At 38.3% G+C, this 24,261-nt stretch overlaps 1 protein-coding gene across 1 annotated transcript in view; it reads left to right on the top strand.

Moving 5' to 3' along the window:
- Positions 1 to 24,261, top strand: part of PDE3A (phosphodiesterase 3A, cGMP-inhibited) — an 89,736-nt gene that overhangs the window by 58,014 nt on the left and 7,461 nt on the right. The window contains exons 5-13 of the mRNA XM_010179460.1: positions 2,350 to 2,569; positions 6,386 to 6,471; positions 6,932 to 7,101; positions 8,428 to 8,565; positions 15,192 to 15,303; positions 17,213 to 17,326; positions 18,737 to 18,936; positions 21,128 to 21,331; positions 23,446 to 23,601. Of these exons, the coding sequence (XP_010177762.1) occupies positions 2,350 to 2,569; positions 6,386 to 6,471; positions 6,932 to 7,101; positions 8,428 to 8,565; positions 15,192 to 15,303; positions 17,213 to 17,326; positions 18,737 to 18,936; positions 21,128 to 21,331; positions 23,446 to 23,601 (1,400 nt within the window). The remainder of the gene's footprint in view (positions 1 to 2,349; positions 2,570 to 6,385; positions 6,472 to 6,931; positions 7,102 to 8,427; positions 8,566 to 15,191; positions 15,304 to 17,212; positions 17,327 to 18,736; positions 18,937 to 21,127; positions 21,332 to 23,445; positions 23,602 to 24,261) is intronic.

Genomic DNA, 24,261 nt, shown 5'->3' with positions numbered 1-24,261 from the left:
TAAAAGTTTTCACTCGGCATTTTATGTAGAAGAATGATATTTTGACATTTTAGACTGTTTACAATAATACATTTTTAGTTATGATTTGTTTTCATTTTCCAACTATAGAATTGCTTCAATTTGCACAAGTTAATACAAATTAGACTTTTATATATTAGCTCCATTGGCAATATATAATAATTCTTGGTAGTAGTTGATCCACCTAAATCTGTAAAATCTGTTGATTTACAAAATGTGTCTTTAATTGTGAATGAAAACATTTGCATTTTAAAATAGTGCTAGCTATACCTATTTTGGCAAAATTCTAAGGTAAACTCAAGTGTTTTAATATGTAATTTCACATCGCATTGAAGTTATTGTTTTATTTCTTCACCACTGCACATGTGTAAAAGTTCTGGAGAACTTAAGCAGATGGATGTACTTTAAAAAATTCTTCCTGTATTGCTATACTTCTTTTATCTTGATTGTTCAAAATTCCTTACTGTAGCAAGACGATTTTTCTCTCACTTTTGCCAATAAATGGTTAAATATTGGATTATTGAAAACAGGTTTTCATTTTCCTGTTAAATGAATTTAATTTTTGGTTACCTATCCTGGCAAATTACTCTTCAAAAAAATCACAACTAAATATATTTCAAGAGACAAGACCCCAGATTAGCAGTAGAAAGCCATTTGTGATTAGAAACACTATTGTGAAAATCGCTGTTTAGATTCACAGCATTTTATATAGTTGAAAGATGACCATATATGTTGTCTTCTCTAAATTCATCTAGTCATGAAGATTACCTGGTACCGTATAGCTCAAAGATAGATAATAATCCAACTCAATTCCCTGTGCAATTTACAGACTGCAAAATGTTTTTAAAGATGTTTTTTTGTTGGATGGAAAACAGATATCTCAAAGGATTAATAAATGTGAAACAGAGGCTTTCTGTATTTTAAAGCAATTTCCATATGTCATGGCCATCTGATAACTTTTTAATTGCTCTGTAGGCTGTAGGTTTATGATCTTGAGACTAGCTTAATATCCTAGTTGCAATAATTGAATTAAGACAGTAATACATACCACATATTTGCTGGAGAAATACCCTAATCAAAACTTAGAAGATGTTGGATATCTCAAAATTACGGTGTAGTAAATGTCAGAGATTATTTTTAACTCTTGGATTGTCAACAGTAAGTCATACTTTAACTTCATATCACAGTAAGTTATCAGGAAAAACCACTGCAAGTGTACACATATATCTGCAAAGTTAGTATTTAATAAACTTAGATCTACATATTGCCTTATTCTAAGATAAATGCCTTCCAGACACAAGCATTAGATAGCAGGCACAATTCAAACATAAAACCAGTTAAAGTTCCTAAGCTCTTTATATCATTTGGCTTTAAAGATGAACATGGTAAATGAAGTGGGACTGAGTTCCTACAAACTGTAGAACAGCAGGTAAGTCCATTTACATGCATTTCCTTTTAAGATAGATTCTGTTTTGTCCTCTGTTCTTTATTGTGAATGGGACATTTTTGTTTGAGACTAGAAAACATAAAGTGGATTCAAAAAGAAGGCAGCACTTAGACACTGGACTGGCTGATGCATTTCATCTTGGCAATGCTGCATAGATAGAATAAGGGGCAGAGAGAACTACATCTTGCTAGTGTTCACACATGGATATTGGCAGTTTCTGATACACTAGCTCAGGAGTACAGTGCCATGTGGTATAGGTAATGGTCACAAGTCTCCCATAGTGAGCAACAGATACTGAAAATTAAACTCAAGCTGCAAAAGATCAAGGCTGAAATCTGTGAGGCATTCGGAAATGGCACCACAAGTGCAATATTTTTATATTTATATAAAGTATGACTACTAAAAATTGATTTTTTGGTTTATTGCTACTCTTCACACATGTAGAAATTCAATATTGCTGGGAATGCATGTAAGCCTTTCTTGTCCCTGCTTCACAGATGGAGACAGTGAAGCAAAGAGAAACTGCAGATGGTTCTGGGAACTGCTTATTTGGAGTTTGGTGTCTCTGTGGCTAGAACATGTTATTACCAATAGTCATGCTGCTAACACATGCCTGTCATTTCATGCCTACCCACTAGTGCATCCTGCTTAACAGGGCTTCGTATTTTGAGCCAGATCTTCAGCAGGTAGAAGTGGCTGATATTAATGGAGCTTCATCTCTCTCTGACAGCCCTGGGCTTGGCTCAGAGTAGAGGAAGGTTTTCTCTTATTTTCCTATTTGGAAGCATATCCATGCCTCTCAAGAGGAGTCTTTCTGCACAGTGAACTCATACAACCATCTGCCACTTCTGTTAATTGACAAGACTCTTCTCTTCTCTTGCCAGGTATCCCGCCAAATATTTCACCTCTCACCTCCCCATGCCATTCACCGATTCAGGGAACGCCTGCCACAAGTCCTACCGGAAAAAAATCTTCCGTGTCATTTCCAGACTCTACAGATACTGACACCAAGCAAGGCTTAAAGCCACACAAAGTCTTAACTTCTACTCAGAGTGCACCTACTTTGTCAGACCCTATTATCAGCCCCTCTGTCATCTGCAGCAGGTAAGATAGTAATTTGACATGCATTGGAATAATTTCACACTGTTCTCATGAACAAGCTCTTTTGGCGCACTTGCAAATTTTTGTCATTTGCTGCAGTATTGTGTACTGATATTTCACCGTATCTAAGAAGTTCTTAATGTATGAGTAATTGTGTAGATTGATGCTACAAAGTGCTTTTAAAATGCAAGACGGTTGTCAGATGCACAATATGATTCATAAATAAATTCTTCACCAATAACTTGCAGATCCCAAAGTTGGATTTCACGTTAACAACTTGTGCTTCTCACGCCATGCCCTTAACATGAACAGTCACTTTCAGGTCACAGGCCAAGTCTTTCACAGCAGGAAACTGATGTTTCACAGATAAATCTGAATGGTAGGGGTTTAAGAGCTGCTGGCCTGTAGCCTTCAGGCAACGGTGTGCCAACAATGCCTGAATGCATGATTTTGAATGCTTGCTCAGAAGGAGTGGATCCTGTCCTCTCTAGGCAGAATCAGATTATGTAGCATTGGGATTTTTTTCAGTAATCAACTGCAGCTGAGTTCTTTCCAGTGCTAAGAGTTACAGTAACACAGTTTAATTTCCCACTTTAAAGTAGCCCATTATTAGATTCCACAGATCTGCTCTGCAAAATCAGCATTTTGGAAAGAAAGTTGTTCTGCTTATCTTCTTGAACAGGATTCAGTTGCTAAGTTAGAGTACCAGAGTTTGCAGTATGTGTCCAGTTCAGAATAGTGGGAAACACTGGTATTTAGAAGCCTATTCCAGAGCAGTTTCAAGGTTACCTTACTCATTAGATGGTGCTTCTGGTCATAGTAGTGAGTGATTTGTGATTATTGGCTAGCCAGTGGACAACATGTCATCTGAGGCTGGGGTAACTGTTATCAAGTTTGATTATCTTTGGAAATAGTTTTTCTTTTCTGACTTCAGTCACATGGCTTTGGACGTGTCTTGGTATGCTGTGTGCAGGGCTAGGAAGGGGGTGTGAGAAAGTCAAAATTGAGATTGCTAGTTTGCTCAAGAGAGTAATTCTCACTGGAGTTCAGATTAGGATCCTGACAGGCTCTTAAGATGTATTTAGGTGACTGGATTAAGTGCTTTAAAAAGTTTTCCGAAGGTCTGGCAAAACTGGGACTTGCAATGATTCATTTGAAATTGCAACTATATTACATGTACACCATAAATGTGCTACCATGCTATTAAACTATACCTTTATTACTACTTCAACAAAATACTATTTACTAGTAACAATTATCACTGGAAGCCTTCTATTAAAGAGAACAGTTAACTGATGCATAAAAAACGTCAAAAAACACAATGTAAGATTGCTGTAAGTAGTAATGAGATATATTTTCTTGTTAGGTGTAGACTTCAATTTCAATTCAATTGTTGGTTAATGTTCATTACCTGTTATGTTGCTCCTGTCTTATGTGATCTATGTAGGTTGCATAGCATATTTAGGTTCTTAATTTCCTTGTTTTCAAATGCTTAGACTGTGTAAGTATTACAAATAGTTAAATTGCTGGCATAGACTTTGTTGTTGATTATTTGAAACAAACACATTGTTTAAAATATTACAGTGTAATGACTGCTAATAGAATTGGCATCCACTATAACTAATAATCACTATTCCTTCAACACCCATTGAAAAATCATAAGCACGATCACATTTCTAGCCATTAGTATATGGAGATGTCATATGCACATGTGAACCAACACCACAGAAATAAAGCACCTCTGTAATGTAAGCACAATTTAAAAAAAATTAAATTAAATGGCTAAGGTGAGCTGAGAGAGTTAAATTAGCAAACACTGGAAATAAATATTTGATTATTTTTTTTTTACATTGTAGATTGCTAGTCTTCATGGTATGCAATCCTTTACGTTTACTGCCAAAAAAACTGCCTTGGTAGGAAATAATACCAAGTCAGCAAGTCTCTACCACTATGAAACCAATCCCTCCCCGAGCAACAACAAAAAAGAGGCAATGAATTCTTGATGGGTTCAGTGCTTTAAATCTGATCCATCCAGGCAGTGGCATCAAGACAGAAGTTTTACTGTACTTTTTTTTTTTACTTACAAAGGTAAATGTGGTAGGACAGCAGAGTTTGAAAACTGTATTAAACAAGAACATATACCAGGCAGTGCTGTTAAAATACCTTGTAAGTAATAATTTTTAATTCTGCTTAGTGGATGAGGCAGGAATCCTGTGGAAAAAATGTTAAACGGTCCTGTGATTAAGAAGTACATTATAATGCCTGTGCATGAAGGAGATTGAGTTAAAGTAGCATGGGGCACGTTTGCTTCTGACACAGAGCAGATTTCAAGTGTTCTACTACGTAGCTCAGTAATTTATTTTTTGTAATATACTATTTTATGTGGACCATATATATTAAATCAGTGTGAGTTTGCATGTGTTCTGGAAATAAAGAGGTGCACTTATAATGACGCAAAAGCCTTGTAGCATTACAACCCATCAAAGGCTCTCTTTTTCTTTTTACTTTTACGTTTTCACTTGTTAGCATTGACCTGATGGAAACCACAAGGAATGTGAGAGAGAGGAATTAAGACATATTTTTCATCTTGTTTATAAACCTGTGTGATGCAAGATTTGCTTGGCTATGCAGTACAAGTTATCATTATATACAGATTTGTATTTTTATTTAAAATTCTTTCAGAAATCCATTGTGTTTTCAGGGCATAACAAGCTCCAGAATATGTTTCGTATGACTCAGTCACAAGCCATCTGGCATAAGATTTCAGCCATTTTCATATGATGTACTTACATCGGTACAAAGTTTCTAGTACAAAGTTTGACCAGTCAAAATAATTTTGTAATAGTTGCTTTGCAAAGACTGTTATATATGAGATGTGCCACAAAATACTGAGTCTAACCAGAGCAAAAAATGTTTAAAATGTCAGTTTTTCATGGTCAGATTGGATCTAATACTGCTAAATAAGGCTTCAAATTTGTTAAGTTCTCTCATGTTTTCATGGTATATCATTGTTACTTCAGATTCTAGACTCGATCACTTTGTAATTTGAAATGCTCCAGCTGGTATTCAGTTCACGTTTAGGACTTAAAAGGGAATCATGCACAAGGAATAAAGCATTTTAATGGAAGGGAAGAGCCAGTCATTTGGAAAGGCCATGATACTGAGATCCCTCCCACAACATCTTTCCATTCTGAGAATGGTGAATCAAATTTTGTCTCCTAGTTTCATCACTAAATGTTTGGATGCCTTATCACTGACCTCATGTTCTGTCTAAAACGCCTCCTTGATATTGATATTCTTGGTATGTTGTCACTGCAGTAATGGCTAGATACCTTTTTCCTCCTTAAAAGGAACATATTAAAGTTTTAAGCAAGAAAAGGAGAGTAAAGCCACTTCATGGCTGTGTTCAAATTGAGTTATATAAGATTGAAGGGCACTCCAGCACATTTTCATCATTTTAATTCATGCTTATAGAGCAGCTGTAGTACAAAACCAGGGGATTTTTTTGGTACTGATAACCTTAGAGGATAAAATAAATATTAAAAAAAAAAATCTCATGGTATAGGTTTACTGTTGGCAACACAAATTTAATGGTGGTGGCTAGTTAATCCAAGGTCTTTTTGTATTTTTTGTCTTTTTATGTTCCTGACTGCCAGTAAAAGATCAGCTCGCTCTTGTAATTTTGTCTGGAGAATGCACCCTGTATCATAGCTTATACAATATGGCATAATCTTACACTGTCAGCAGGGAATCATTTTACATTAGACTGTCTAATGTGCATGGTTCTTTATATTGTGCATGTTTCTTGATGTATTTCAGCTGTGGCAGACCCTATAACCAAATAGAAGCTCCTGATGGGACACTACATAGAAATGATCGTACTACACACACCCTGAACAGAACAGGTAATTCTTTGTCCATGAAAAAAATATCTCATCCCTTAAAATTCAGTAATCATTCACTGAAAGGGCAGATATGCTTGTCTTCATAAAAAAGAGCATACATAGGTGAGACCATACAAATTGTCTTTGAGGCCCCTTTCTTTTTTCTATGTAAAACATGTGCAAAATACTAATGAAGAATATAGTTAAAATATAAAGGATATAAGATTCCCTCATCTAGCCTAGTCAGCTCAAATATTGGTCCTCACAATTTTTCTCACTATTCAGTCCCCAGGCCCATTTTTTACACTCTGCAGGGTATATGCATTAGTGCCTTTGGACAGATTGTCCGACTTTGGACCCAGCCAAGCAGCACATATGTATTATGAGTCAGAGATCCTGTTGCTATTATTCAGAACGTCACAGGGTGACTTTCGTGCAGTCCTTGCTGTTTACACAACAAGCTTTGTGATTTGTGTTGTAGATGATCCTGCGCAAGCCACTTCTGACTATGAGACCAACAACAGTGACAGCAGCGATATCGTACAAAATGATGATGAGACAGATTGCTCCAAAGAGCAGACACGGAAGGGATCTGTCTGTAGGACGTACACGCCTGAGACTACCATTCTGCATCCCTTGATACCACCTGAGGTAGCTTGTTTAAGTTCCACTTGCGCAATAGATTGAGTGTATACTGACACTGGGGAAAAAGCCAAACCAAATCAAAACCAAACCAACCAAAATACCCAACCCATCCCCAAAAAAACCCCTAGGTTTGTGTAAAGATTTTGACCATGGTTTTCAGCAACAATTGCAGCAAGCTCCTACCTTGCAGTAGGAGGACTGACTTACAAGAGTTGAAAGGAACCATTGAAATGTGTGAGAGCTGCTAAGAGCTGGCCACTTGTGAAACACTAACCATCCATTTTGATTAATAAATATAAGTTTGTGGATCTGGCATTGGGCATTTCTGAAGTGTTTGGCTTCTGTGTTAGCATTGCCTTTAAAGGGAAAGGATTGGAAGAAAGATAAATTATCTGCTCAGACTACCAGCATGATATAATCTTCCTGTTTAGCCACTTCACCTTCTCAATGGCCTTGTGATCTTGGCTAATATATACAGTGGTCCTTATTTTAAAATAAATTAACACTTGTCTGTGGTTGCTGCGTGATTATTGTCGGTGTATGTCTTGGACATAAGAACATTGCAGTATGGTGAAAAGTGCTGATCTTCTCATGACTCCTGAATTCAGCTTTAAGCTTGATTGAGCTGTAGAGAGAAAGCTTTGTTTAGTTAAATTTTTCCCAGCCTATTGTACAACTCAATTAATACATTTAAGTTGGCATGAGGTCTTGAAAAATGTATCGTAATCTGTTCAATTGTAGTTGAACATGCTGAGAAAAGGCATTTTTCTTGAGATATTTTGGCATTTACTCATCTACAGTTTCTTAGTAATAATGAAATTCAAGGAATTATACAGGGAGAAATGTGAAAGGAGGGGCACAACCCATCTTTTATTTGCAAACCCTGAAAAACAGGTAGGTTTCAGTTTAAGAAGTGCAAGCTTCACTTGGGGCAAGCTTCATTAGCTGTGTTAGATTATAATAAATGGGTTCTGATGTGAAAGTAGAAAATAAGCATTTTTCCCTCTGTACTGCAGCAAATTTTACAATGAAGAAGACAGAGTCCCTCAGAAATGAATGAATGATTCCCATGAATGAATGTATGAATGTGTCTCATAGATTAGAGACTGATATTTCATATACAGAATTTTCTATTCATTCAAGTGAAACAAATTATAAAGGAGAGTGACTAGCTGCAGGACTGGTAGAAATGGGGACATCTCTGTTGAGCTGAGAAAAGTACCATCAACTTACAGATGATGATAATGTAACCTTCATTTTTAAGAGTGTAAGATTTTTTATGAGGTGCTTCACAGAACTAAAAATTCCTCTTTATTCTGATTTCTCGCATAGGACAAGCCCGTACTTGCTCCTGAGCCTCTGGTTATGGACAACTTGGATCCCCTGATGGAGCAGCTAAATAGTTGGAACTTCCCAATCTTTGATTTGGTGGAAAAAATTGGAAAGAAATGTGGTCGGATTCTCAGTCAGGTGAGAAGGATATCTTGTCTGCAGTGATTGGCTAGATTATTGACAGATTTAAACAAAATAGTGTTAAGATCAATTGTGCTTAAAAGCTGGTCATCCTATGAAATTTTATCTCTGCCAACTAATTCACAGCTGACAATATGAACTCCATCCATTCCTTAGTTTTAAATTTCTATATTTTTTTATTTTAAGATGTGAAAGAAATAAACACACACCTATTTTGCCTTCTACTCTCTGCCAATGAGTTTATGTAAATGTTTCTGAACATTCTCTTTTATCTGTAGAAGTTACTACTACCCCTTACTGAGTTCTTTGTGAACTCCTGGGGGTTCAGCATAGGAGAGCTAAACAGTAAATATATTTGGTTGATACAGGAAATACTGAACTTTGCTCCTTTTTTATACTGGAGATTGCAGTCAGGCAATGCAAGAATGAAAGGTTTCAGGAGCTGGGGGAAAAAGTAGTCCATGCTCTATTCTCTCAACTTTAAATAGATAGTAAATTTATATACTTACTATATAGAGAATACCAATTTACTATTAATCTAAATGTGACAACTTACTAGTCTTTCTTTCAATTATCGGTTTTAACTTGCATCCTGTAAGTTGAATGCACATGCTGACACAACCTGTCTCTACCCAGGATGATTAACATTGTTTCCGTAATCACTTTCTTGGTTGAACTTTGTTATACCCCTTTTCCTAGCACACTTGACAAATTAGCCATTTTTTCTTATGTAAGTATTGAAGTTTATTAAACAGGAAAAGCAAGTAATTCTTAAAAAGAGCTCTAGAACTTTCACGTGATCTAGAACCTGCTCTAGAACCAATATGTGAGCTAGAACACAATCCAGAACTAAGAAGCGGTACTGAAAAAAACAGTAGAGGTTAAACAACAGAGACAGAGGTGGACCATAGTCTTGAATGAGCAGGCGGTCCTGAACCAACAAAACCATGATCCCACTCCAGTACTATCAAACAACCAGGAACCCAATAGAGAACCCCAAAGTGAGCTAGAACCTGCTCCAGAACCAACAAGCAAGCTAGAATGAGATTTAGAACCACTTCCCTGCCAAACCACCAACTCTGGAAATCATACTTGCTCTAGAACCAGCAGCACCAACAACACCCTAACTCTGCAACCAACCAGCCTCTGAAAACCAGCCTCTGGAACGGACTCGGACTCCAGGGCCAATCCAGGTTCTTGGGCTCCAGCCAATTGCATGAGATTCAACTAGGCTCAGTACTGGGTCCTGCACTTGGGTCACAATAATGTCATGCAACACTACAGGCCTGGGGAGGAGTGGCTGGAAAGCTTACCTGCAGAAAAAGACCTGGGGGTGTTGGTCAACAGCCGGATGAACATGAGCCAACAGTGTGCCCAGGTGGCCAAGAAGGCCAACAGCAATCTGGTTTCTAGACTGCACCTCAAATCTTATATTCAGTTTTGGATCCCTTGCTACAAGAAAGACATTGAGATGCTGGAGCATGTCCAGAGAAGGACAACAAAGCTGGTGAATGGTCTGGGAAAGAAGTCTTGTGAGGAGCAGCTGAGGGAGCTGGAGTGGTTTAGTCTGGAGAAGCAGAGGCTGAGGCTAGACCTTATTGCTCGCTACAAGTCCCTGAAAGGAGGTTGTAGCGAGGTGGTTGTCTGTCTCTTCTGCCAAGTAACAAGTGATAGCATAAGAGAAAATGGCCTGAAGTTGCACCAGGGGAGGCTGAGATTGGATATTAGGAAAGATTTCTTCACAGAAGGGGTTATCAGACATTGGAACAGGCTGCCCAGGGAATTGGTTGAGTCACCATCCCTGGAGGTATTTAAAGAGATGTGTATATGTGGCATTTAGGGACATGGTTTAGTGAAGAACTTGGCAGTGTTTGATTTACAGTTGAACTTGATGATCTTAAGGGTCTTTTCCAACCTAAACAAATCTATGATTCTGTGATTATTATTTACGGAAAAAAAATCACAAGAGAATCTGACTGATCTAGTATCACTTTACAAGGCATTATGTAGTGATGAGTGCTGGAAAGAAGAGATTATGTTAATTAGTATAATGTGGGGCAATTAACACCCCCCCCCCCAGCAACACAAAGGTTAGTGTGTCAGGCAGATCTCAGTGCAACAAACTCCAGAGAATGCTGTGTCAGACCTTGGTCCCTTGGCAGTTAACTATTTTTCAGCTAGATTCAATTATCCAGTGGTCAACTGGGAAAACCACAGCATAAATTCAAATCTATCCTGTGGTCTGCCTTTTACTGTTCTATAGCTTGGCAAGTAATATCTGTGTTTAACCAGCCTTCCAGCTTTCTAGATTAATTTTAGAGAAATAGGAAAACTATAGCTGGATGTGGATATTGATATATCATTACGATATATCGGTAATGATCATCGAGACACATTTGCACTGGACAGTGTGTGGTTAAAATGCTCTTCTAGGTCATATTGGTCGTGTTGTTTTCTACTAGCATAGAGTGGTGATAGAATCATAAGTGAAACATAAGGAAAAACAGAACTTTTTTTTTTTAATGGCATAACCAACAGTTTGAATAAATCTAAATTTGTTCTGCCTTTACATAGGTACCTCTGTAGGTTTTAAGCACTTTACCAAGTTGCATGGAGTTCTCTACCTCTCAGGAAAATTCCTCTGTGCCTCCTTCAATTTGCACTAAAGCTCCACACTCTGTTTCCCAACATCTGCTTTTTGCATGCATTCTGAGGATGTTATTCATTTTGCCACAAAATGAGTCCTGTGAAATAAAATAGAGAAGCTTTAATAAATAATACTTGTGATCAAAATTCACCATTTTATTTAACAGCTATCTGTAATAACTACCACTCCCTAAGAGCAGAATGTGGCACGTTCAACCTTGTTCGTAAAATATAGATCCTTTAGTTCTTTGCCCATCTACTCAGATGTTCCTAACAAAAATATTTTCAGAAATAAGAGAACTAAAATAAATAAATATTTTTGTTCCAGGCACAAGTGTTGTCTTTTTCGTGTATAATTTTTAAATCCTAGAATGTCATAAACAAAGGAAAACAAAAACTCTAATGATTTATTCTCTGTATTTTGCCATTAAATGGACTCATCCATTAAAAACAGGTAAATTAACAAGCTGAATTAACTATGTTTGCCTTGTTAGGTTAAATTTATGAGATGGAACAAAGCAGAGTCGACACGTGCCTCTAAGGGTGCATTCAGTTTAGAAAGCAAATGCTGGCTTAGCATCTTTAAAGCTGCTTGAGATGTCTGTTTCTTCTTTCTGGAATGTTAAATTGGTTTACACATGTAAAAAGACCCCAAACCAGTCAATGGTCATAATAGCGTCTGTGCAAAGTACAGTGGCAAGCACTCTAAATAATGGCACTAACAAATATGCATGATAGTGGTTAGAGAAGAATTTACATACCAGTCTCATTTCAGAAAAGAACAGCAGAGCTCTCCAACTGAGCTGATGATTCACAACAGGCCGTAAAGTTAGATAATTTCTTCAGTCACACTTAACACTCTTCTTACAGCTCCCATAAAATGAAAACCTGTGAGAGAGACACTCATTTGCTTTGGAAAACAAATAAAATTAAAAAGAATAGAAGTCAAGGTCTCTCTCTAGCTTTTATTACTGGGCTGAGATGAGAAGTGCTGCTGGTGCTCCTATGCTCTCAGTACATGAGCAGCGTTGAGGCTGGGTGACATCACTGAGTGATATGAGTTGGGCTCTGGGTGGTGCCGAGGGGAACATTTAGTCATATCATCATCATGCATGGCTTCTGCAGAGAGAAGCTGCAGCTGTCTTATGAAGGAGAGAGGGAAATCAATCTTTGGAGGTTGGGATATTCCCAGGATTGTTACAGTGGCCCTTATGAGGAGTTGTGTTTGTCAGAGCCAGAGACCAGGTGCCAACAACTTATAAGAAAGACACATTTGAAGAAATCAAATACAGGAGACAAAACAAGAGTGCAAGAGGGTTGCCTGCAAACAATGAGAAGGGAACTGCTAAGCTAAACTTTGCACATGTCCTCCAACAAGAGCCATTTATGTGTTCCTGCAACACCCAGGACAGGAGCTACATGAGAAAAACAATCCCCATTTCCAAAACAGCTTCCATTAGGAGTTATTCAGGATACGTGCTTGTCCTTCAGGCAGCACCACCAGAAGTGTCTCAGTTACAAATGATTCATTCAAGCATTAGCAATCATTGCAGAGACAAGCAGCAAATGGAGACGAGAGGCAGTGTGGAGCACCCACTGCCAAGCTCCTGACAGCCATCGGAGTTTCCCTGGGCTTGTCCCTGGCAGAGGGAACTGCACCACGGCTGTGAGGATGCAGTTCTCAGCCTGTGGGATTGCAGCTCCAAGGGAGCTCATGAAGCAGCATGCGGTTTGAGAAAGAAGGATTTTAAAAAACATAAGCATTTAAAAATTATTAATCCAGAGCAAAGAATAAACAAAATTACACAGTTTTTCTTTTCTTTAAAATTAAACAATTCAGTTAGTTGACTTTCTGGAAGACATCAATGCCCTTTTATCCACTTTCTGACCTGCCTTTACCCCTTCCTCCTCCCTATTTGCTAAGAAAGGGAGAAATAAAGAAAGAAAACATTACAGAAATGTGCAAATTATTTGCTTGGCTATTTATGCTTTCTAATGACCACAGAGACTAGAGAATAAAGCCATTTTATCCCAAGTCATGGAGAAGAGCTATCAGTCATATCTACCACAGTCAGCTTCACTTCTTTTCAAGTACTGTGGAATTTTCTGTCCCCCAAAAATCCAAGGGAGGGAAAAATACGCTTTTATGACACCATTTAGGATACCTGTCCAGTACTGGCAGTGGAGACCAGTAAGGTTTTGTCTTGCAGAATAATATTTCCATATGCTTCCTCTTTTTATATAGAGATATTTTGCTGGAAATACGAAGCTTGTCATTGAGTGATTGAAGACTAGAGTATAAAACACCTCATCTCTCCATAGGTGAAAGTTTAGATCCTGACTGATTTACTTCAGTAGTGATTCCAGATAGATAAACAGAATTCTTTGTGGTTTCTAATCCAAATTATGCAGTCTCTTTGCTCTGCATCAGTAGAGGAGGATCCCATGGGGTTTCCAGAGAGTAAAGTTTTGCCTTCTACCATCCCTGCCTTTTATTCAAGTTCACGTCTTTCAGAGCACTGTAATTCAGTAGTTCCGTAGCTGCTTTCCTATAAAGAACTTTTTACTTTATGGCCAATGGTCATGGCCACAAAGAGAAATTACTACCAGCAGTGATTCTTCTGACTGTCTTGCTAGTGGCACCTACACAGTTACGGTACGAACAGAAGAGCTGGGGCCTCGAGCAGAACCCCAGCTGTCAGATATGTGTCATTAGAGGGGCATCCCAGATGATGTCAGACACCACCCTCAACCTGTCTCTGCATCATCACTGCCTGTTGCAATGATTTGCCAGAGCTGGTTCACACACAGATTTTTTTCTGGTAGGGAATAACTAGGAGGGCCGGTGGGGTAGGGAAGATCTTTAATGCTGCAAGTTCACATCCTTTTTTATTATTCTTACTGTAAAAATTCACAGTGGCAGGGCATCTGTTCATTAAACTGTGGGTGCAGCTCACAGGTCCCAATTTATATACACAGTATACAGAAAGAAACAGGTGTGTACAGGTGTTTGATTTACATTCAGATGTGAAACATGAAACATAATTTGTAACAATTTCTTATCATTTAACATTCATCATTCCAAATGTGCTTCACATTGCTTAGCTCTAGGCAGATCGTTAGCAGACAGATGGCATCACAAGGACAGAATTTAGTTAACAGCAGTAAATAAATAAAGAAGCTGAAAGGCTTTAGGGTCTAATTTGTGAAAGAAATGAACAAGTCAGGCAGTAATTGTACTATGCCCCATTATTCTGTATGTCAAGTTCAAACTTGTTTTTAAAAGTGTCCTTTTTGCAGCAGCTGCTGTGTACATTTCTGAGCATTCATCTCTCCTGAACACCCCCCACTCATCCATGACACTTTCCCTTCTAATGTATCCTCTCCTGGATGTCTACAGTCATCCTTCTGCGCAGGAACACTTGGAGCCACTCTGCTTCCTAAGCCACTTGATGCCTCTGAAATCTTCTTGGAGAACTCACTTTTGCCATTTCACTTCCGAAATGGGGGAGAGGGAAAGGACATAATGCACAGGATCAAAATGGTTATCTCCTTTTGTTATTACTTTGCATGTTCCTCTTTTTTTCTGGGAATTGATTTGACTCATGGATGCTTGGAGAAGTTATGGGGAAATTTTTCCCAAGACACTGAAGAACTCTGGATATCTTCCTTTATGTGTGTATGTTTCTGAGGTGCTTGCGAAATTTGGGGGATCCATATGCCTGAGAGGAAAAGAAGAACATCTGGAAGAGTGTAATGAAGGAATGAGGACTGTTTGGTACTAACAGCTTGTCTGTCTGGCTATGCAGCCACATCCCTATGGAAAGGCAAGTAAGTGCAGCTGTAGCTGGATCAGATGCACTTGAGAAAATACTACCAGGAAAGCAGGTTTTCATGGGGTAAATCAACAGAATTATTTTTATATCTAATTAGAGTTTTTCTGGTCTATTTAGCAGCATGATTGTTTTATTTTTCAGGTATCATACAGGCTTTTTGAAGATATGGGGCTGTTTGAAACATTTAAAATACCAGTGAGGGAATTTATGAACTACTTTCATGCCTTGGAATGTGGATACCGTGAGATACCTTGTAAGTCAAAATTCCCAGCAGACAATGATGCTTCCTTAAAATTTTGGGTATTTTCCACACACTTCGTTGTTGAAGTCTTTCTTCTCTTGTTATAACAGCTACTTTTCTACTTCTGCAACATCATGACCAAATGGGTGGCTCTCAAGTCAGAGGCTGGTACTGAACCACAGCCTCTCATCTTTTTTTCATTGCGTTTAATGTTTCACATTGCTTCATAATAATTCATGGAAAATTCTGTGCAAGCCTGAAGCCATATAAAGCTACTATAGCTACAAGGAACTGGTTCCTGATGATGCAAGTGTACCCCACTGCCCCAGATGGATTTTATTGAAACATTTCTTCCCCATAAGCAATTTGTATTTTTAAACAGTAGCAGTGCTATGCTACCAAAGGAGATGAACTTTGTAAAGCAGAAAAAATATGCCAAGTAGATGAGTGCATCCTGTTCTGCAACTACAGCTTTGCTGGTACTTTTCAGTGTGAATCATTTATTCTCTGAAAAACCTACTTTCAGTCATCCCCAAAGTATTTACTAATTCAAATCAAATTTACCAAACTACTTCAACTGCAGAAGACTTTTTTTTTTCTCCAGGAGAAGAGAGGGAGTTACTACTCTCCTTAGCAGGGAGATTACTCCAGCACTGAGGAATGTAGGACACCCTGTTTTCTCCCACCTCCTAGAAAAATATCTGAAACATTGGTTTAAAAAGTCATATAATCTTTCTATCAAAATGTTAAATACCACTTGGAACAACTACAGTGGGTGGGATTGAAGGAAAGCTACCTCAAAAAGCCTCCCAGCCAGGTGGTTTGGGCTCTCTTCTGGGAGAGTGAGAGATGTAGCCAGTTACTGTGAGTTTTGCAGATGGGGGTGCCCCAGCAGCGAAGTCCCACATTTTTGTGCTTTGTCCTCTGAAACGTACCAGAACTGCAGCAGCAGTGATGAGGCACAGGTTATTCAGATTAGTAAATTTCTTTGTGTTTAGCTAGTCACCGTAGAAAATACTTGTGCTCTGCCCAAAACTAGCCTGAATCACAAGCTGAAATGCTTGTATTTCAGTGGTTTAACCCCAGGTGTAGGCTTTGGTCCTGGTGCAGCAAAGCATTACCGCTCTTTCAGCATCATGGTTGCTGTTTGCTAATGTATGTTTAGATGATACTTTGTGCTGAACCAGTGTGTGATTCTTTTTCAGCCAGCTGTGTTGATTGCGGGATAGTTGAAGGATTTGGTGGTATGAGCCTTGGGGTGACTTTTATCTCTCATCTCTGCAATGAGAGTTTGTAGTAAGCCAGATTACAGGGTCCAGGGCCTGAACTCTTAACTCTGGCCAGAAAACTGCAGAAAGAACCTGGTTTAACTATGCAGTGTACGCTTACCCTGAGTTTGATTTTTTACAGAGCAGCTGCTAACATGGCACCTAAATTTGCTTAAGTAGAGTCATGTTAGTGTTACCTGCCTTGTATTTAGAAGATGGGTGAAATCGGGCTACTGAAGTGGATGAGATACTCCTAATTATTTCATTTGAATCAGAGGTTAACAGTGCATAATTACCCAATGGCATTTAACTAGCAAAAGGCAACCACCAGAGTAAAGAATTGGAACTGGTAGCACAGATCAGGCTTCTTGTTTAACACTTTCCTTGCAAGTTTTCCCACATTGCAGATCCCACTCCTTCTCTGCTGTTGTCTCTTTCTTGACTGCTGTGAGACATAACATTGAACATGCTTCAAATCTAGGAAAAGAAAAACTGAGTGTTTACTGAAAACAGCTGTTTTTCATGCTTGTGATAATGTTTGATTTCTCTTTGCTTGATTGACTGCCACATGGTACCCACTAGATGGTGCTGATTTCCCTCTGTCAGAAATATCCTCTGTGTTTATTAGCAGGGTTATTTGCTTTGTATCACAGATCACAACCGAATCCATGCAACTGATGTCCTACACGCCGTTTGGTACCTTACTACTCAGCCCATTCCAGGACTCCCAACTGTGATTAATGATCATGGGTCAGCAAGTGATTCAGGTATATTTAAATGTGCAAGAATATATGTTGTATTTTCAAAAGTCTTGGTCATGAAATTTGCTGTAAGAAAGCCAACAATTGATGATTGTGTGCAGTGCTTATTATTATATAGACTTTTATGTTCAGTAGCATGTTGTATGTTGAAGGTGTCGAGTCATGTTTGTGTCATGTTTGAGAATGGAATTGGTCCTCCAAAACCTAATACTTTAACGATGTGTGAATGTAAGCCTTTGTAGTCGCCCATAACAACAGATGTTTGATATTTACAACAGCTTTTTTCCTAGGAAATTCTGTTAGTACTGCTTTTCAGGGCTGCTCCAGAAGCAGTGTTCACTTTAAATCCTCAAACTCTGTATTGTTTTGCTATTACAAAACTGCTGGGACATGTAGGTAGTACGTGCGCTTGCCGCTGCTTGGCTGTTGTGAAGTGTTTCCTCACTGTCTCCAAAGAAAAAGAGACTTGTTACCATTTTGCAGCTGGTTTGCAAGACCACTGGTCTGCTGTTTTATGATTGCTCTTTACAGGAACCTGTTCTTGTTTCATCTTTATCTAAACTTTTCCAGGTTCAGCTATAGCAACTAGAGGACCTGTCTGTATTTTTTAGAGTTCTGAGGGACTTACTGGAAAATCAGGAATTTTTTCTGCAGAAACCACTCCCACTTCAGCTTTATTTGGTGGTGCTTGTGTGGCACATACATAGATTTTGTGAAACTCTTCAAGATGTCTTGGTGGGGTAGGAAGCATTTTTGTTCCTGGAAAATTCTATTAGCAAGGGTTGTTGGAGACCTTGTAGGTGAGGAGAAGTGGATGGAATGAAAGGCGTTGAGTTTTGGTACTTTTTTGGTGTTTGTTATTTGAAAGACATTGTTCAGCTGCATGTAAGATCCGTTCAAGCAGATTATATTAGCAAAGCATCTCACTCAGTATTTGTCTGTGACAGGCATATTCCAGCTGCTTCAAAAAGAGGCTATTAAGAGGATTATCAGCAAAGATCCAAAGTCTAGGCCTTTGGATTGGAAAACATGCACCATAATTGACCAGTCCATTTCTTTGACTGTTAGCGTCTCATGGTCACATCTATATGGTGAAGAAATTAGAAGAAAAAGTGAAAAGATAGAGTTACCCACAAAGCTCCAGCATGGCCATGGATCCATAGCTTATTGCTAGTAACTTACATAGTTAGAGAACAGGTTTGGCTGGATGGTCGGAAGATCCCCAGGTGGGATCAGAATTTGCTCCTTTCCAATTGTGTGCCTTACTGCACTGGATCATGTGCACAGTATCAGACAGCACTGAGGTCAGGATGTGCTTATGCTTCTGTTATTTATTGTAAATTTGCTCCTTCTCTTCCTGCTTTGTTGCTTGTGGTAATGATTTCTTTGTTTGTTTGTTTGTTTATTTCTGCTCAGATTCTGACAGTGGCATCACTCATGGCCACATGGGTTATGTGTTTTCAAAGACATACACACCTACAGATGACAACTATGGATGCCTAGCTGGCAACATCCCTGCCCTTGAACTGATGGCTCTTTATGTAGCTGCAGCCATGCATGATTATGATCATCCAGGAAGGACCAATGCCTTTTTGGTAGCAACGAGTGCTCCTCAGGTAAATAAATCTCAGGCAGCACTGCTGTTAAGTGTGGAAGGTCTTTGGTAACAGCTTGTCCTTGCCAGGGGTGCCTGTGGCATCCATTAAGCACAGGTCTACCAAATATTTTGAAACAGCTTATCAAAGTGACAGAAATAATCACTTCACTTGGGGATTATTGGTGAGAGTCTTCTTACACACCCTCACCACCCTCAGTAGAGCTGTTAAGAAAGGTACTGATAAAATTTTTGGTGAAGGAGAAGCTAATGCTCTGCTGACAGAGAATCTGTAACTGTGAAATAAGAGAAGAATACCCAGTAAGGCACAGAAAGATTAAAATAAAATAACACCTGTATAGTTGACAGTGCACCATGCAAGTGAGTTGGTGCATGATTGTAACATATTTTCTGTTGTTGCTATAGAATATAAGCAGCTGCAGTCTTTTATGAGTTTATTTTTACACTATGCATCTATCAGGGTGGAGGGGTGTGTGGAAGATAATCTGTTTTGTAAATGAATAATTGAGACTTACCTAACGTTACACAGAAGTTGCTGCCAATGCTGAGGGTTAAATTCAGTAATTTTCAGCCACTATTTATTGACTTAAATTATAAGAACATCTTTCTATACTATACGTAGCTGAACTGCCTGGCTTCAGCATATTGTGTTAAAAAAAGTATTTTTATCGACAAGAAAAGGAAAAAAGATAGCCTAGTGGTAACAATTTGGGTTAGGAATGCAGAAATTCTAGATTTATTCCCCAACTCGCATCCAGACTTCCTCTCTTACCAACAGCATGTCACCTGAACTTGCTATGTATTAGTTTCTGTCTATAAACTGATGGTAATACTTCTCATCCTTGTAACATCTTTGTATGATTGAGAACTTTGATACTCTGGCCAGGTAAATAGATTGATAGAAGATGTATGCTATGATTAAATACATTTTTAAGAAACAAGTGTTGTAGGTTTCCCATCTAACAAGGGAAGTTAGATGATTAGCCTTAATGTATTGTCCCTAGTTTGAAAATAAATTAATGAGAAAAATTCAAATCCTTCTTGTTATAGTTTGAGATTTTTTTTTTGGTTTGTTGTTTGGTTTTTTAATCTGTTATCATCTGAAATTTACAGAACTTGTGTTTTTTTTCTTCTTTTTCACAACAAGCAGTCTCAGCTTTCAGTAATGATAAAGTGTTGCCATATTAAAAATCTACCCTCAGGTATCAGGCCTGGGTAGCAGACTATATCTATCTCAAATACTTACTGTGCAGTTAGGCAAGGTGGACTGTAAAGCTGAGTTGCTTCAGCAGCCTGTTCCCTGGGTAAAGAATAGATTCTATACTTTAGGGTAAAATTGAATATTTTCATCTCTAGGTGATCGAAAAATATAATTGAAGTGAAAAGCCACTGAAACGTGTGTGTATATATTTGTGTAAAAAATTACAAATCTTGTATCTATTTTACATAGAAGCATATTTCCAAATGCTTTTCTTTCCACAAATCAAATTCTCAAAAGACTGCTGCTGAAGTGGAGAGATTTCCTGAATGGTGCTTGTCTCCTAAAGTCAGTTTTCTAGATACGTCTTCAGTTTCTGAATGGAATTGCCATCACTATGAGAGTTATGCATCTCGTTTTGGTAAAGATGTAACCAATTTTGAATTTTAGCATTGAGAAATCTGTCAAACTGTGTGTGCTGTCAGGTTGCATACTGGAATTTCACTTGTTTCTGTGTTTGGAATCAGTCCAGTAAGGACAGAATTGCCAGGTACAAACACTGAAGACAGTAATGCCTGTTAAGTGAGGTTAGTTCTGAGAAATGAAGAATCACATACCTGTATTATATCAGTCATTAATTTGTGCCCTGAAATAGAATAATCTATTGTCATACGATGCAGTTCAGTCAGAAATCAAAGACCCTTGAGCATGAAATACCCAGATCTTCCAAATCAGTCTTCCAATAAAACTTCACCATCACAACAGTTCAGGTGCCTGCTATTAGTCCTGCCAAAATCACATCTTCAAACCTTGGGAAGTTGTTTAAAAAACAAAACAAAACAAACAAACAAAACCAAACAAAAAACCAACAGGCACATCAGACAAACCTGAAACCTCCCTCATGCATCATCCTCCATCATTCTTATTTCTGCATTGCAGTGGTTTTTTTGCTAAAAGGTTTTTCACTTTTCAACTGCCTGCATTGCTTTCACAGGCGGTGCTGTACAACGACCGCTCTGTCCTGGAGAACCACCACGCCGCTGCTGCCTGGAACCTTTTCATGTCGAGGCCAGAGTACAACTTCCTGGTCAACCTCGACCATGTAGAGTTCAAGCATTTCCGCTTCCTCGTCATTGAGGCAATTTTGGCTACTGACCTGAAGAAACACTTTGATTTTGTGGCCAAATTCAATGCCAAGGTAAGAAGATTAGTTCATTTTACTGGTGGGTGTTCAGAAAAGATTGTGGGGCTTGGTAGTATCACAGTGAAAAGGCTAGAAAGGCTGCTGATTGCTTTTTCTTCTGATTGTCATTTTGGCTGCTGTAAAACATTCTGCTGAATAGTAAACTGATGCTTCTGTTATTTTTTACTTATTTAAATTCAGTGACACAGCTTCTTTTCTTACATATGTTTAGTTTTTTGAACAACTGGTTTTAGACTAAGGATATTATGGACTATTTGAATGTAAATCTCCTTTACATCCTACTTTTCAACGTTGTTTTCTTGTTCACTGGCAATTTGGGCTTATTACAAGGCACTCAGGGGAAAAAAATCAAAGATGTTAGCAAGTTTTCACAATGGCTAAATACTTACTGTGAATTTTTAGCGGTTTAATTCTACTGTTATATTAGCAAAACACAGAAATTAAAATGATTTTGAAATTCTATTTTCAAATGCAATGTAAGCATGATCCTTCTCTCCTACTTTGTTTCAAATGGGTAAACCACAGAGAAAAGTATTTAAAGATCTTTTCTGCATGTTCCATTCAGTGACTATAAAATCATAACCCTGGGAGACCTTCCTTAAAAATTATTTTATAATTTTCAACCTAATTTTTTTAAAATCAAGTTATTTTAATAAGCTCCATCATCATTCAATGCTGTTGGCATGTTACTTAGAGATGATACCTACTTTGGAGCAGGTACTGCTTTCTTGTTTCTTGTGAGAAACACACCAAGCACTTTGTCTTTCTCATCCAAGACTGACATGTCCTTGCTGTTTTGTTGGCATAGATAAAATGTTTTCTTGTTGTATTGTTTAGTATGGACCTGTATCCTGAAAATTTGAAGCCTCCAGATGTATGAATGGTTTTGTTTTCTATTTTCCTGTAGTATCTCTGTTAGGCTCTAAGGAGCAGTAAAGACTTTAACCTACTTCTGTGGGGTAGAAGGAGTACTTATCTGTACATCCCTAGAATTCTGAACTGCACCCCTACTAGTCATGTCCCAAAATCCCTGGTAATATCAGATGGATTTCTTTAGGTCTTAATTTTGAACTCTGGGATCATTTCCACCTGCCTAATTTCCTCTTAAAGTATTGAACCTATAGGCAGATTTGCATCCATCAGAGCTACGATGACAGTAACGCTTGGAGAATTTAGGATGTCTGAACATGTCCTTTGAATTTGATGGTTTGAACCAAAGCCTTCACTTCTGTGAAAATAAGTAAGGAATGAAGAAAGATAAGCTGCACATACACACGTCCATGAAACCTAATGGGATGCAACTCTGTGTATAAATACATGATAGGGACAGTAAAGGAGATGAAGTCAAACTCTTCTTAGTGATATTTGGTGACAGGACAAGAGACAATAGGAACAAACTGAAATACAGGGATCCCCATTTCAAAATGAGAAAGGATGTGTTTAATGTGACAGGGGTTGTACATTGGAAGGTGTTGCCCAGAGAGGGTGTGAAGTGTCCCTTCTAGAAGGTACTCAAAACCCAACTGGACACAGTGCTGAGCAGCCTGCTTTAGCTGGCTCTGCCTTGAGCAGAGATGTTGAACTAAGTGATATCCATGTGTGTCTCCCAACCAGAACCTTTCTGTGATTCTTTGAAGGTAACCCTTTTATTTTAGAGCAGTTGCTACAACATTTTATTGGGGGAGATAGGAGAAAAACGGAGAAGAGGAAAAATGTAGGGAATACTTTCAGATATACTTAGAATAAATAGGGAAATAAACCTATATGCATCTTCACACTGCAATTAAATCAGCATGGCATTTGATGGTAAATACATTAGGTAGTAACTACTTAGAAAATGTCATTAAAAGGTTGCATTTGTTTGTTTTAATAGAAGATGTTTTCAAAGAGGCACATCATATGCTAAATATTAATTTCTCCTAATTTATCTTAATGTTCATTATTTTTCACTTATTTTTCTTTTTACAGATTAATCCACAGCTGATGGTAAATTTCAACCTTGGGTTAGCTCACCTGCTTACACTTGTGATTTTGTTTAATAGCTAAATATTTCTTCTGTGGGTCCATTCTTTTACCCTACTCATGGTTTTCCTTTTCCTGTCTACCAGGTGAATGATGATGTTGGAATTGACTGGACTAATGAGAATGACCGCTTGCTCGTTTGCCAAATGTGCATCAAACTGGCTGACATAAATGGGCCTGCAAAATGCAAAGATTTGCATCTGCAGTGGACAGAAGGCATTGTCAATGAGTTTTATGAACAGGTAAATGCATGCCCAAAGTGGTATCTGCTGGTTGCATGTGTCAAACAGCCCTGCAGCATGCTAGTTCTGACAATGAGTGAAAATCACAGAGAATAAGAGTGAAGGGGATGGATAGAGTTACACTAGTCCATCCTTTTGCTGGATCAGTGAAAGTCCATTTCTCACTGAAGCTTCTGATATGTCCTCAAAGATGTCTGATGATGGGGTTTCTACAGGCTTAACTGTTCCAGTCTGGCACTATCCTTACCATGGACATTGTGAACGAGTGTTCCTTTCCTTTTTTCATCTCTTGGCAGTCATAATTTCTACCTTTCAGTCTTCTTTAGTGCAAACTTTCTTACCATCCTTCCTTCCATGTCTTCTCGGCTGGTTCTTTCTGTTCTCCTCTGTAGTCACTCTAGGTGGCTTACACTTTTATTGTCATGTGGTCTCCACAACTGGTCGCAACATCCTTATTGGGATGATCTGAACAGAGCAGGTTATTTTAGCTTGCCTGTGGGCCATGTCTCTGTTCACACACACGGAACCTTTATGTACTGAGCACGACTGTACCATTGATTTTCATTTTACCACAGAGTAACCATATCTGCTCCCTGCAATATGATCCTGGCTCATACTTTATTTTTCTAAGACAACACTTTCAGCTTTCACAAGGTTTGT

The sequence above is a fragment of the Mesitornis unicolor genome, unplaced genomic scaffold (assembly GCF_000695765.1).
Source record: "Mesitornis unicolor isolate BGI_N332 unplaced genomic scaffold, ASM69576v1 scaffold1952, whole genome shotgun sequence".
Lineage (NCBI taxonomy): Eukaryota > Metazoa > Chordata > Aves > Mesitornithiformes > Mesitornithidae > Mesitornis > Mesitornis unicolor.
This window is presented reverse-complemented; position numbering and strand designations above follow the sequence as displayed.